Genomic DNA, 16,399 nt, shown 5'->3' on the forward strand with positions numbered 1-16,399 from the left:
TCAAGTATGTTAGTTTCTGTTATATCAAATGAATCACCAGTACATTCCCTCCCCCATTTTTAAGCCGTTCTTCCTAACATTTATATTGATTGAAAGTCATCCAAAAAGGTGAAAATTTCCTGAAATGTTCCTAATTTTAATACTATTGAAAAACCAGAGCACCTCCCCTAGAATTATAGACGTGTAGGACTGGAAAGGACCTTAATAAGTCGTCCAGTCCAGTCCCTTGTGCTTAAGGGATCTCTGCCTACCACAGATATTACTTAATTGAAAATTTTAGTTGTTGGGTATATAGGTGCCAGAATCACAACTCATATGTCTGCATGTGGGAGGGATAGCTCAGTGGTTTGAGCACGGGCCTGTTAAACCCAGGGTTCTGAGTTCAGTCCCTGAGGCGGCAATTTAGGGATCTGGGTCAAAAATCTGTCTGGGGATTGGTCCTGCTTTGAGCAGGGAGTTGGACTAGATGACCTCCTGAGGTCCATTCCAACCCTGCTAGTCTATAATTAAAGAATGTGAATGTTTCTTCCATTCTCAGGGTGGGGGAACAAACTTTGGGCCTGATCCTGCAACTCATCACCCTGCTGCATGAGGACCTTTATAGCACTGCATGTGCTTCTGTAAAGCTATTAACCCTAAAAGAAAATGGTAACATTTTGACTAGGACTGGATTTGGGATCTTATTAAAAACTGACCAGAACCTTTGCTGATCCTGAACCCAAACTGAATTTTTGTCAAGCTTAGAAATCAAACAAATATTTGATAATGAGCTCTTCAGTCAGGCAGATATAAGTGTAACATGATCCACTGGTTGGAAGTTGAAGCTAGACAAGTTCACTGGAAATGAGGAGAAGAATTGTAACAGTGAGAGTAATTAATCATTGGAATAATTTACCCAAGGTTTGTAGCAGATTCTTCATCACGGCCAATTTCTAAATCAAGATTGGATGTTTTAGTAAAAGATGTGCTGTAGGAATTACTTTGGGAAAGTTCTATGGCTTGTGTTTATACAGGAGGTCTGACCAGATATGGGGTGGGCAGACTATGACCTGCGGGCCAGATCCGGCCTGCCAGCCATTTTAATCTGGTCCTCAAGCTCCTGCTGGGGAGCAAGGTTTAGGGCTTGCCCCACTCTGGCATTCCAGCCAGGGAGCAGGGTTGGAGGCTGCTCCGCGTGACTCCTGGAAGCAGCGTCATGGCCTACCTCTGGTTCCTACGTTTAGGGGCAGCCAGGAGACTCCGCTCTATACACTGTGCCTGCCCCTAGCACCGCCCCCCATCAGCTGGGAACCGTGACCAATGGGAGCTGCATGGGCAGCCCTGCAAATGGGGCAGCGTGCAGCAAAGCCGCCTGGCCATGCCTCCACGTAAGAGCCAGAGGGGAGACATGCTGCTGCTTCTGGGAGCTGCTTGAGGTAAGCGCCACCTGGAGCCTGCACCCCTGAGCCACCCCTCCACGCCCCAGCCCTGATTTCCCTCTGAACCCCTCGGTCCCAGCCCAAAGCATCCGCCTACACTCCCACCTTCTGCCCCAGCCCTGATCTCCCTCCTGCCCTCCGAACCTCTTGGTTCCATCCTGGAGGACTCTCCTGCATCCCAAACCCCTCATCCCCAGCCAGAACGCTACCCTTCCCCCCCCCCTCCCCCCACAGCCCAACCCCTTGCCCCAGCCTGGAGCCTCCTCCTGCACCCTGAATTTCTCATTTCTGGCCTCACCCCAGAGCCCACAGCCCTAGCCAGAGTCCTCACCCCCGCCACACACACACCCTATCCCCAATTACATGAGCATTCATGGCCCACCATATAATTTCTATACCCACATGTGCCCCTCAGACCAAAAGTTTGCCCACCTCTGGACTTGATGATCAGAGTGGTCCCTTCTGGCCTTGGAATCTATGTACATAAACAGTACTAAATGCAAAAAAGTTGATTCCTCCTGCTTCCATCCAGAAGTGGAAGTGCCCAAACAATGCCCAGAGAGTCTGTTGTGAGATTCTTGCTCTGCTCTGCAGACCTGAATTCTTTGTATAATTCAGAGAAAATTCACAAACTAAAAGTATGGATTCTTACTCAAATGGAACTAAACCTCTGGACTTTTTGAAGGGTCAACAATCATTATCACTCACCCTAGCGTGGAAATTCAGTATTACATCCCAGAAATCTCAATAACTTATCTCCTTCTACCTCAGTATCACAGCATGTAGAATGGACCTCATCTTCCCCTGTTACTAGAAATAGTGCTGGTACCAAGGATACACAACATATATTAGTGCCTCTTGGATTTTTCCACATACCTTTTGGGGGTAGAATCCTTGCAGCTCCTTTCTCCTTTATTTACTCCCAAGGCACTAGAAGAACAGAGTAGTCTTGCCTGGAAAGGAGAGCTGGACACAATTTCCCCAATAGCCTATCAATGCTGCTCGTGGAGCATCCAGACAGAGTCTAAGAAATAAATCTAAATTACCAACAGTATGGGATTTTTAGTATGGGAAAAATCAACATTCAGTAAAGTCTGGGGTTTTAAATTTGACTTTCAGATATCTTCAGTCACTATAGCAGTGATACTCAGACCTCAGTGGTTCAGGGGGCAAATTAGTGATCAACATTACCCAAAAGAGCCACAGTCGTGTGAATTCATTGTTTAAATATGGTAGTACTCTAGTAAATTAAACAGTATGATGGGAGATATTTAGTTTATATATAATTCTCACAGCAAATAAGTTAGTGCAAGTTAATAACATAGTAATAGCATCCTGATTGCGTGATTTAATTATTACCCAGTGTTTTAATATGTGCTGCAAAGAGCTGCAGCAGATACATTAAAGAGCCACTTGTGGCTCACAAGCTGCAGTCTGAGTATCACTGCCCTATAGGAATCACTCAGCCCTTGCAAGTATGGAGTGAAAGGAATAAACACAGATCCCCCCATTTCACAGCTACCTCATCCTTCAGACATATTGTGTGCTAAGCCTTAAAGGGATTTAATCCACACAGAATAAAAACTGAGTGCTACAGTCTCATGTCCTAACCAGTTTCATGGGAAGAATAAGATAGATTACTGTACATGGCAAAATAATGTACCCACTTTTTTTTGGCATTGGGCTCTGAATATTTTACTGACTTCAGGATCTCATTTATGTCCTCAGTTTGCTCCAAAGACTGATGTATTTTTTTCTGTATGTGTGTGTGTGTTTTTTCTCCCTTTTTACATGGTTTGTTGCTCTGGATCATGTCACATGAGCAGACATTAATGAATGTGAACAAGTGCCTAAACCGTGTGCATTTCAATGTGCCAACACCCCCGGCAGCTTCAAGTGTATCTGTCCACCTGGACAACATTTATTAGGTGATGGGAAATCTTGCGCTGGATTGGAGAGGTTGCCAAACTATGGCACCTATTACAATAACTATAACCATGCTCAGTTCTCCCCTGTGAGAGACAACTATCAACCTCAACAGTATTACAGGCATGCCTCAGATCTCTACAGCTCCTACTCAGAGTATAGAAACAGCAGAATACCTCTCTCCAGGACTAGAAGGAATATTAGAGAAACTTGCCCTGGAGGCTATGTGGCACGAAATGACAAATGTATAGGTAAATGTCAGCCATATCTATCCAATTCTTTTGTCTTCACATATTGACCTTTCTTGTCGCTCGCTTCGAAGCATGATGGTATAGGGTTCCATACATTTTTTACTACCATGATATATTTTCAATGAGTTATGCATGTTTTTCCAAACAAGTGCTAGTAAAATTTTTGTGGAACCCCTCCCTACCCAAACGCCTCATATTTTGTTTGTCAACCGCTTGTATTCTCAAATGAATAATGTTTTACTATATTTCCTTTCTGTGGGTATTAGTCTTCCTTTGACTTTTTTTCCCTTTGAAAACCAACAATCGCTATGCATCCAGTTCTGAAAATCTTGCTCACATCAGACTCCCTTTGACTTCAGTGAGAATTTGGCCTGAGTAGATACTGAATAATGATTTCTGGACTGGACACTGTGGAAACAATAGCTTCATTAGTATGGGCAGAGGGTAGTCACATCTGTAAGTGCAGCATAACACACACTTTAGAATGGTTTGAAATGGATATCATAGTTTGTGAAACATAGAAGTGACAGCACTCTCTGCAACCCACTAAACATATCAGACAAACAAGATGCTCTGCAAAAGGTCAGAAAGGCCGAATTGCCCTTTCTCTGTATGTGGGAGTAAGGAGACATGGGTTTTCTTTTGATTGGCCCACTCTGTGACTGTAGGCATGTCATCCATGGCCTGATTTTCAGATGTGCTGAGCAACTACAGATTCCACTGAGGTCAATGGGAACTGCAGGTGATTTGCACCTCAGAAAACCAAGCCCTTTGCCCATCTACAGTTCAGCTGCCCAATCTGTGAAGTCCAAGGAAGAAGGGCAGGTGTTTTCAGCATTACTGTTGTTTATTATTACAATTATTATAATTCTGCTCCCATGGAAATCAAAGACCCCTTAGCACATGTTGTTGACTGATTTTTTTTAGGGCAATAGGATCGATCTCTTCATGTTTAGCAGTTAAGAGTTTCAGACATCTTTCCTAAGGCAATCTTTATTGGCAGTGGATGAGCACTACCCAAACCCTCTAATGTCTGCTGATCATTTTCACTGCAGCCTAGACAATAGGCAAGAAAGAAGGCTAGGGACTGGAATACACATCAGGGCCTCTCTTCTGCATGTTTTGTTCCTGTTATCAGACAAACAAATAATAAATAAGGGCAGAACTGCATTGGGGAACAAGGGGACTGGGATGACCTTTAAGCAGACACTCATTTTAATTTTCAGAAAGAGAGTGAGCAGCATGACAACTAGCAAAGGACATGAAGAGTGATTTAATCTTTATCAAATATGCTGCTTTAAAGCCAGATGCTTTCACCCTTACTCCTTGGGTGTTCTTATTGACTTCAATGGGCTATTCAGTCATATTGCATAAGGTACTATTCATGGAAGTCTGGCCCTTACTATAACTTTTCTGAATGCATTTAATAGAGAAGTCCATGCTGCTTTAGATAATCTGCACATACTGCCATAGACGCTAATGATGCACATCATAGGCACAACATGCTCACAAGATAGCTACTAATCTCATGTACCATATTCTAGTCGCAGAAGACTTAATAATTAATGCTAACAAACATATGTTGCAGTCATGCAGACCTTAACCAAACTTGTACTGACTTCTGACAGTTTTCTAGTTAGCACCGTTTATTGTGGACACAACTATTTTAGTCAAAGATTTGGAATATGCATTCTCAGTCTAAAGATTTAAACTGATCTTTTGGGCCCTGATCCAGCTCTCATTGAAGTCAGCAGGAGATGGGAGATAGGGTCCATTGTAAAGGATCCAGTTCTTCAGGTAATATACTTAACAATCATTTCAGTAGAACTGAAATTTAGATTTTTAAACTAATTTATTCCACAGTCTAAGCTGGAAATGGTATAGTACACGAGACTCCTTTCCCAAGAGAGGGAGAAAAGTTAAGATTTGGTGAAGATACACACCCTGAGAATTACAATTACAAATCTCTTTCACCATTTTGTGTTGAATTTTATGTAAAGAACGATGTGTGAGACAGAGGTGGGGGAGTGGGAATGTGAATAGATATTCGTCCCAAGTGTAAGCCACACAAGGCCTGAGCTAGTGTAAGTTTAACTTGAGTAAGGACTTGCTACCTGAATAAGTGGAAGTTTTCAAGCAGTTTAAGGAATTAGAATTAAGGAAGGTCTGTGTCTAAATCCCCCAGCCCGCTTGGAAAATCTTAACCTGTTGCATTATTTTGGAGCTATAAAAAGTCTACAATGAGCATAGACTAATTTTCTGCCACAAGTACTCGTATTCTTTTTGCGGATACAGACTAATACGGCTGCTACTCTGAAACCTAATATTCTGACGGTCTTTCCAGATATTGAGCTTAAGTCCCACCTTGGCAAGGGAGGCAGAAACTTGTGAGGGAGGCTGTTGCACATCAGGAGGGATTCACCCTTTGGAAAGCTTTAAATTGGTACAGCAGCTCACATAAGTGGAAGCTTCCACTGGCACTCGCTGAATCAGTGCATTTCCTGGGTACCCTGACTCAGTCCTCTCCTCAGCCAGCTCCCCCTACTGTCTGGGGAGGGTTTGACTGGCTGTGGGCCCTACAGCAGACCACGTGTTGTAGGCAATTTGCCCCATGGTATTGCCCTCTTTCTTCTCCCCAGACTCTACTTTCCAGCACTAAAAGCTAGCAGCCTGGCCTCTCCCTGTCGAATGTATAATACTACTGTTGAGAAAACATATCAGAGGTCAGGGTGTGACAGGCTGGGTCCCAGAGACCCCCTTGGGACTGCCACCTGATGTGCTGCCATTTTCTCTGCCAGTTTGGGCCTCCAGAACCCTGCCTTGTTGAGCCAGACACGCTAGTCTGCTCCGAGCCAGACCCAGGGTCTGAACCATGTGCCCCAAAGGTGCAGACTTAACTGAAAACAAAGTGCTTTTGTCTCTAGCACCCAGACACCCAGCTCCCAATGGGATCCAAACATCAAATAAATACATTTTACTCTGTATAAAGCTTATACAGGGTAAACTCATAAATTGTCCACCCTCTATAACGCTGATTATATGCACAGCGGTTTGCTCTCCCAGGTATTAATCACTCACTCTGGGTTCAATAATAAGCAAAAGTGATTTTATTAATTATAACAAGTAGGATTTAAGTGGTTCCAAGTAATAACAGACAGAACAAAATAAGTTACAGGGTGGATAAAAATCAATAATTTTTTTTTAAAAATCTAAAAAAAATCAGATTTTTTTGTAAATTGGATTTTTTTTTATAAAATGCTTTTTGAGGAAAAACCCTATCTAAAGATAGTAAGATAGTTTTAATTAAAATACTTTGTAGCTCAAAGATATCTCATCATGGAATAGGGATTATAAATTCTAATTCTATAGTATGAGACAATATATTCATGTAATGTTTAAGAAAAGTTTTGTAAATGAGTTCCAATAGTTCATGGATTAGGGACCCAATCTTATGGGGGTCCAAGGGCTTCTGAAGAGATTATAGAAGCCAATATTTTAAGTTTCTCATGCTGACCTGGCTGACATAGTCGATTTAATTTTTTTTAATTGCATTTCACTTATTTAGTTTAAAATAGTTTTAACAAAAACAAGTCTGATTTTAAAAAACTTGAATGTTTAACTAAATTAAAAAATTCTTAGCTTGTTTTGTTGAAATATTATATGTTTGCTGTTGAAGAAGAAAATCCAGAATACATAACGTTGTTTTAGTTAAATAAAACACTTTAAATGTCTGTCTGGTGGCATTCTCCTACTAATACAGCATGGCAATAAAATCCTCCAATATTGATTAACCTGTTGAATTGGAGATAGTTCACCTCCCAATAACTTCATAAATATCTGCTTCAATTAACTTGGGTAATGAAATAACCAAACAGTCATTCATTTTCTGATATAGCTGTAAAACTAATCTGAAAAAATTTCAGAATAAATCACTTCAAAATTGTATAGTGTGTACTTTCTAAAAATGACACCTACATCTATCTCTGAGTTGTGAAGAATATGTATTAAGGTTATAACAACGAACAAAAATGCACTTTTGTGTAGAAATCCATGATTAAATCGAGTCTGTCTGACTAGTGATTTAAATCATGATTTAAATCAAATCCACCCTGGTAAGTTACCAAGCAAAATAAAACAAAAACACGCAAGTCTAAGCCTAATACATTAAGAAACTGATTACAGATAAATCTCACCCTCAGAGCTGTTCCAATAAGCTTCTTTCACAGACTAGACTCCTTTCTAGTCTGGTCCAATCCTTTCCCCTGGTACAGTCCTTGTTCCAGCTCAGGTGGTAGCTAGGGGATTTCTCATGACTGCAGCCCCTTTGTTCTGTTCCACCCCCTTATAAGCTTTGGCACAAGGCAGGAATCTTTTGTCTCTCAGGTCCCCACACCTCCTCCTAAATGGAAAAGCACCAGGTTTAAGATGCATTCCAGTACCAGGTGACATGGGCACACGTCCTGGGAGACCCCAAGCCTTCATTCTTCCTGGCCTGACTCACAGGAAGACTTGCAATTAACAGAGCCATTTACAACCAATTGTCCTAGTTGATGGGAGCCATCAAGATTCCAAACCTCCCAAAGTGTGGGACTTTGCATAATTACAATAGGACCTCAGGGGTATAGTTTATATTTCTAGTTTCAGATACAAGAATGATACATTTATACAAATTGAATGACCACACTCAGTAGATTATAAGCTTTGTAATTATACCTTACAAGAGACCTTTTGCATGAAGCATATTCCAGTTACATTATATTCACACTCATCAGCATATATTCATAAAATCATATGGAATGCAATGTCTCAGAAGGATCCTCTATGAGCTCATATATATATTTAATTATGATTATTAATCACTTAGGACTTGAGGCCAGACATGCAAAATGTCAGGCCAAAAGTAAAAATTGAGAAAAAAATTATGAGCAACTGAATACATGTATTTTGAGTGGAAAAGATTTCTCAGACTTGCTAGATGGCCATTCCATGACACTACGAGATCCTGAAACTTCCTAAGCAGCTCAGAATGTGCACTGCATACAGATGGAGATTAATCACTCAAAGGTTTTTGTATTAGTATACTGTTTGGGGAAGTTTCTGCACAGGGAGATCAGACTCATCTGATCTGGTTAGCAAAAAGACAGAGATCAGTCTGCTTGAGTATTAGAACATTTATATTTTCATGCTTTTTTTGCAGATATTGATGAATGTGAAAACAGAGATGCCTGTCAGCATGAGTGTAGAAACACCTTAGGAAGTTATCAGTGTGTCTGTCCAACTGGTTATCATCTTATGCCCAATGGCAAAACATGCCAAGGTAAGTAAATATTTCTCCAGATCTGTGTGTGTGGGGAGAATACATAGATGGAGTATTTCTTTAATTTGTTTCCTATCAACAAACATGTGCCATTCTATTGCAACTGCAGATAGATATAGATTCAAGCCACAAATCTCAGGTCTAATTTTCAAACATCCCAAAATGCAGGGGCTCATAGTTTTGGGGATTTGGTTCAGTCCATTATAAAGCCATTTGTGAAATTCAGATATGGCTTCACATGTCAATATATCCCAGATTGGAGTTGTTTGGACCTAGGAGTTTGGCTCCATTTCTACTTGTGACCTTCAATGTGTCAACTAGTTGTATATCAGGCAATAACCCCTGAATTGAACAATTTTTAAATATGAGAGAAGAGACAAAGAAAGCAACTTAAAGAGTAGTGCTTTAGAGCACAGCATGGGGATGGGGGGATGGACACTCCTTTGGGCTTCTTTAGATTGGGTAAACCACCTCAGATAAAGTAAGACTTTGCTGAAAACTAGAAACAAACCTTTTCTAAACTACTCTATGTTTACTGTGAGGGTGGCAAAGCTAGGTCACAGACCAAGATGCTATGATGAAAACACAGGCCACTGCGGGACTTGTCTCCTTCTCGCTTCAGAGCCTCCACTGGCCTCATCATCTTTGATTTGTACTTTTTGCCTATCTGGGCACAATTTTAAAATAAAAAATGGTGCTCATTAAGGAAACAATACAGGCCATTTCAAGGTTGATTTAAATCAAAGCTACTTAAATCACTGATTTTAATCATGATTTAAATCAATAAGCAGAAAACCGTCATTTAAATCATCAGCTTTAATCGTGTTTTGCTTTTGGACCTTTTGTTCTTTTCCTAAAGCAAGGCTGATTCTCATTGGTTGGTGATCATTAAAACATATTGATTTGCAATTAAATATAACCTTTGCACTAAATGTGGTACTTTTTTGCTAACCAGGAGGATATCTATACACATTTATTTAAGCAATTTTCTAACTTAATTTATTCAGATTCTTAATTTTTATAACATTAGAAAATGTTGAATGATGCATTTCTTACTTACTAGCTCTGTTTGGATGGAAATTCAGAGTCAATTAAAATGCTTAAAAATATTTTTTTTTATTAACTAGTACTACCTGAAATGTGCTGGATGCATAAAAACAGTGTATCAAAACATGGTTTTACATTTAATACTTCCTTTGTTTAATAAATCAGTTCAATTCACAGATAAAACTGATTGTTTATGGCCACCATGTCCTCCCAGATTTTGGAACTAGTAGATATCATCCTTTCATACCTAATTTTTTACTCATAGATTGGAAGAAGAAAACAAGCTTTCCTGCTTTTTCAACTCCCAGTTTCTTAACTTTGAATAAACTATTTGAATAAACTGAAATCAAGAAAATGTTCCCTGTGCACAAGATGCTACTGCAGTCAACAGCTGGTTTAGCACTTCAAGGTGCTTAACCAGTGACTTCCCATCAGTTCTGCTGTGTAATTTTCTTTAAATTTTGGCAGCAAACATGTACTGCTTAATATTATATTTTCTATTTTAATAGATTATAATAAATTTAGACCGTACATAGAGTGTCATAATTTTAAATAAGTTTAAAAAATCAATTTTTTATCATCAACCCCGAATCATATACTAAGCAACATGAGCCACTCTGGCTCCTGTCATACTTGTTCTGATGGGAGCAGAGCTAGAAATGCCTCAAGGAAGGTTGTAAATGGCTGAAGCACAGCCTGCCTGATGGAGAGCTAAAGCAAGGCTATTTTACAAGATTTGCAGCTCACTCTTCAGATTCAAGAGGTTCAGGCAAGCACATGATCTTTTTTGGATGCTTATCCAAGCTGATTCAGATGTCCCTCCATCACTAGAAAATACATAGGCATCAAATGTATCTGTGGGTACTGACCAGCACATCTGGATGTTAAACACCAAAATGTTTGGCGTTAAAATTTCACCTCACTAAATTCTTCATCCCAATAAGAAGCATTAAATGCTGTTCTTACACTAAAGAACACTCTATATTTTCAATTACAAGCCATTAACTTTTTTTATTGCTATTGGTTATTTGAAAATATTGTTCAAATTCTGGAATTAAGCTCTGGAGAAAGGAAAACAGGAATCAGAAAATTAAAACCAGGTGGAATAAAAAAACCCCTTTCCCCTTTAAATTGGTTTTATGTTATACTGATTTAATACAGCTGTAGTAGAAAACCATTATTTCTTCATAAGGAAATCCTTACTCATATATATTCCAACGGGAGTCTGTCATCTTTAAAGAGGCTAAAATATTTTTGTTACAAAACAGCTGCTGTTCCCTACAAGGGATGACATAAGAATTTCACACTTTCAAGTCTAAAATTGAACTCAAAACATGCAAAAAGGGTTTTATTTTGTTTGGGTTTTTTTTGTTATATGATATATAAAGAAGACCTGAAAGAGGTTTCTTTCTAGTTGTTTTTACCTTAGAAATATCAGGAGTGTCCAGGAAACCGCAGATAAACTCTCACAATTTAACTGAAGGACTTGAGATGTTGAATCAATTGGAACTAAAAGGCATTTAAAAATACAAACCAAACAATAGAGTTTCAAATGGTCTGACAAAAATCTCCATCCACTTTCACTCTTGTGATACCCATTTCACTGATCTTCCTGTCAGCAGCGTGGTTCAGGGGAAGACAAGATTTGAATTTCTATTGTAAATAACAAAGAGGAAAAAAGAAAACCCTGTTTTTCTTTTCCTTTTGGATAAACCCTTTCAGGCTTCTTTTAGAAGGGAAAAAAGGCAGAAGCCTAATTCCAGTTTAATCTTTGGAGGTCACATATAAGTGCTCTCGACATCCAACCCAACTACAGAATTTGTCATTTCGATCCTCTTCTGCACTTACACTAAGGACAGTGTTGCAGTGTTGTAAAGAGGTCTTAACATATACAGAAATCAAGCATTTCATTTCTACACAGGGCCAGCAAAAGAGACAGAACTCTGGATCTGATCTATCCAGAACTGAGATTAGAAGTGGTTGTAGTTTGGAGCCTGAATTTGGATTCAGATCCTAGTAATGCAGTTGACCCTTATTGTCTGAAATCCAAACTCCTATGAATTTTGGGGTATTCAAAATGGAGATCTAACTTTGATGGTACTTCTGGTTACAGATGGTTTTAGCCAAAATACTGAGAGAGAGAGAGAGAGAGAGAGAGACTGTTTTTATGGTACTCCTTGCCCACTTGGAGCCAGCACATATTTGAAATATCCTGATAAAACGTTTTCCTGCACAAGGCTTCCAAAAAGGTGTTTTGAGCCTCTTAAGGCTCGGATCAGTGGAGTGTAGTATCTATTTGATTAAAAACCCAAGAGACCTTTGTAGTTTGAGGTTTTTGCATTTAATATAAAGTTCACAAAATCAGTCCAGTTTCCTAAAAACCTATAAAAATGTGGGTTTTCCATTTAAAAAAACAACAAAAAAAACCAGAGCCATTTAAAAAACAATTTTACTAAGTAAAAACAAGATGCAAATCTTTGCAGTTTCCCTGCATGGAATTTCACCACAGATATTGTGCAGTCTCTAGTTAATGTGCTTCATGGGTATAGCACAGATTGGCTGCATCAGATTGATGGTATGTGGCAATATTAAACCAAGTGGTGATGCTCGGAAAACTGACTATGTAAACTATTGCACCTTCTTACTCTGTCAGTTAGCCCATGTGGTCCTTCCAATATGTCCCTAACCCTGACCACAACATTTCACTGTTAGAAGTAGAACAGATTTCAAAACCAAACGAATCCTTAGCATGTCCTCAGCATCAGCCAAAAATGGTGCCCTCACAATTGATAATCCACCAAAGTCCCTGACAAGATTTTGTTTCAAGGACAATGACAATGTAGCTGCAGTTTAGATCGCAAGCTCTTTAGGGCAGGGACTCTCTCTCTCCTCTTTGTGTTTCCAGAGCAACTAGCACAACAGGGCCCTAGGCACTTGGCAATACAAACAACAACAATCAATGTGTATTATTGGGGTTACTAGTTCCACTAAATCTAATACTGAGGCAGAGTTCTAAGAATAGGAACATGAAACGTGAAGTGAGGAAGGCTACTTTGCATGCAGACCTATGGTACATACTGTAGTCTGGCAATATTTTAAGACAGTGATGTGCTTAGTTTTTCCTGTACCTGTGAAATTCACCTCAATACAAATAAATGATTATCTGAATCTTTTTACAATCAGATGTTGATGAGTGCCTTGAACAGAACATTCACTGTGGACCAAATCGCATGTGCTTTAACATGAGAGGAAGCTACCAGTGTATAGATACACCTTGTCCACCAAACTATCAGCGAGATCCTCTTTCTAGGTATGCTTTATTTGTTTGTTTGTTTGTTTTTTCAATTTCTTTCTTCTCCCCAAACATTGGCCCTGATCCTGCAGTGTAATCTGCTAGCACAGAATCCCACTGACATCAGTACAATTCTGCATTGGTGCAGAGATCCACACTAGTGGATTACAGTTATAGTCTCTGTACAAAGTTTAGTCACTGGTGACAGTGATATATATGCATTTTGCTTCATGTTATTGATAAATAATAGGATTAGACTGCAGTGGGTTTACACAAAAGTTGTGACTTCTGGCTGCCATCATGGATCCAATATTACTAATGTTCGATTCAGTGGAAGCAAGGTCAGACTATTTGAGTACCAACAGAATCTGTCACACAAATTTTCAAACCCTGCCATGACAGATTTTGTTCAGATTCTTCCTGATTATTCAGTTTCCTTCAGCAAACAGTGATGGAGCCTTTTTGCTCGTTGAAATTTTCTGGTTCTAGTTTATTTTTGGGCAGTGCTTAGATGCTTCTATTGATATTTTTAGAGCACTTCAAAATAGTTACTAATGCTTGAGAACAAACATCCCCACTGACTGACTATTTTTTTTTTTTTTATTTTATTTTGGAGGCAAAATTCTGTAACAGGTCATACACACCAAATGGAGAAGGAAGCCTAAATATGTTATAAGCTGTCCCAAACAAGGTGCTTTTTGCATTGTTTATGAGCTTGGTCACTAAAATGATGAGCTATTGATTATAGCAACCAAAACAAGATGTAATCTAGGATTTTTTTTAAAGCTATCAATATTTTTAGTACTTCTCTGTTGCTTCCAGGGCATTCTATTATCAGTGAAACTCAGTTGTGGTTTCAAAGGAACAAGATCAGGTTGGCTATGCTGAAGTAACTGTTTGTCATACGTGTGCACCGGAATTTGGCCTTTGCTGCATAATGCCCTAATTCTGTACTAAATATAGTGACCTGCATAATACCTTCTGCCTAGCTACTTCAAAGTATTGTTTTTATTCCTAGCTTCTGTCTCAAGAACTGCCAACCTAATGATTTGGAATGTGCCCTTAGCCCATATGCCTTGGAATACAAACTCGTTTCCCTGCCATTTGGAATAGCTGCCAATCAGGATTTAATTCGACTGGTTGTCTACACTCAAGATCGAGTGATGCATCCCAGAACAACTTTCCTAATGGTAGATGAGGACCCAACAATCCCATTTGCTCTCAGGGATGAAAATTTAAAAGGCATAGTGTTCACAACCAGGCCACTGCAAGTGCCAGAGACATACCGGATGAGAGTCAGAGCTTTGTCCTACAGCACTGATGGAAACATTGAATATCAGACGACATTCATTGTTTATATAGCTGTGTCTGCCTATCCATATTAAAAAGCACACTTCAACCAGTAATTGAAGTATTTTAACCATATTCATAAATGCCAGTGGGTATTACCACTTCCAGACTCACAGTACTGCCTCCTCTTAAAAACAGTTGCAAACTTTGCAATGTGAAAGTGGTGCTATGCTCTTTTCTTATGCTTTCCCTGAAGATGCCAATATTTCCATTATTCCAATTTAAAAAAAAAACCATGGTTCTAAGGAGACTTTACCACTTGCTTTATTTATTACACTGGAGCAGTAACTTTCCACAGATAGTTCTGAAAATTCACCAGAACAAATCAGAAGTGCAAGGTGGAATTTTAGTGGTCAAAGTAGTAGACAAAAATCAGTCTAATTCTAAGCTAAATGAGGACTAGATGTATTTCTGCATTTTTAAGGGTTGCTAAATGTTTTACAAATTTATCTGCTGAAAAAATGATATTTTTCTTACCAAATACTTGATAGAAATAGGTTTGTATGTATGTTGTTTCATTTGGTCAAAAAGGAAAAATACCACTCGACACTCAAATGCTAAAATGGATGCCATACTGGTGCTTATTTTCACTTGGAAATTTTTTAATAGGAACCTGTGACATTCATGTGATTTCAGCCAGGCCATTACTGTTCTGAAGAAAAAATTACACAGCTACTTTCACCTTAGACAGCAGATATTTTAGTATACAAATCTTACTCTGACATTTTGGTATAACCCATTAATTTAGCTCCAAATCTTCCACATTCCACTACTGCTGGTTGGTTATTTTCAAAAATGGAACTTTTCCCCCAAAAAATCTAGCAAGTTTGGTTCAGCAAAATATTAGGTGTCAATACACTGTATAAAGGTGGTAACAAACTCTGGAGGTAATTTTGTCAAGATGTATTCTATTTTTATGAAATGTATATATGTGGTTTTCCCCCATATGTATTTTCTATGCAATATCTTGAGTTTTTTATAACAACATTTTTACCAAAGAATAATGTTACATCAGAAATAATCAAATAAAGATTCACTTTTTCTTAACCTGTGAGATTACTGCAGAATTTTTCATAGAACAATTTACTTGCTATGAATTAGTCACACATCTCTAGTGTAACCCAGAAGCTGAGAGAAGAATTGACAATCTTTTGAATTTGTACAATTTGAAGGCAACCACATTGGGAGAGCCCTCAGCTCAGGAATTTTTTCCATGTCCCCCATTCATCAGTGAAGCCCAAGTCTGGGACTCTTCAGGGACTATTAGTTCATATAGGGTTGATTGAGCATGGGAGTGGATTTTTGCTACTGTTCCGCAGAAGGGCAATTATTTTGTTACTAACTTGGGTTTAATTGTAAATATGCCTAGAGGTTGCTAATAAACAATATTTTTCTATAGTTCACATACCCGTAAAATCAGTGAAAGGTGCTAGATGGATAACACTAGTGCCTCAAATTTCTATCAGGTTTCAGAGCGGCAGCCGTGTTAGTCTGTATCACTAAAAACAACAAGGAGTCCTTGTGGCACCTTAGAGACTAACAAATTTATTTAGGCATAAGCTTTCATGGGATATAACCCACTTCATCAGAGGCATAGAGTGGAAAACACAGTAAGCAGGTATAAATATACAGCACAAGGACTCCTCAAATTGCTATGTCATTTTATGTACAGAACAGAGCTGGTATAGCTAACAGCAATGCAAGCTTACCCCAAACCTCCCCACCACCGCACCTCAAGACCACCCACAAGATTCAGTGGTTGACCTCATGTTGCAGAAGTACCTAAAGTTCCCACCCA

General features: G+C 39.1%; 1 protein-coding gene across 1 annotated transcript in view; it reads left to right on the plus strand.

Moving 5' to 3' along the window:
• HMCN1 (hemicentin 1) overlaps positions 1-15,215 on the plus strand; it is a 323,599-nt gene extending 308,384 nt beyond the window's left edge. Inside the window, exons 104-107 of the mRNA XM_030573193.1 lie at positions 3,245-3,595; positions 8,793-8,912; positions 13,143-13,269; positions 14,270-15,215. Of these exons, the coding sequence (XP_030429053.1) occupies positions 3,245-3,595; positions 8,793-8,912; positions 13,143-13,269; positions 14,270-14,636 (965 nt within the window). The 3' untranslated portion in view covers positions 14,637-15,215. The remainder of the gene's footprint in view (positions 1-3,244; positions 3,596-8,792; positions 8,913-13,142; positions 13,270-14,269) is intronic.
• Positions 15,216-16,399: the final 1,184 nt, after the last annotated feature.

This window comes from Gopherus evgoodei, chromosome 8, assembly GCF_007399415.2.
Source record: "Gopherus evgoodei ecotype Sinaloan lineage chromosome 8, rGopEvg1_v1.p, whole genome shotgun sequence".
NCBI classification, from domain to species: Eukaryota; Metazoa; Chordata; order Testudines; family Testudinidae; genus Gopherus; species Gopherus evgoodei.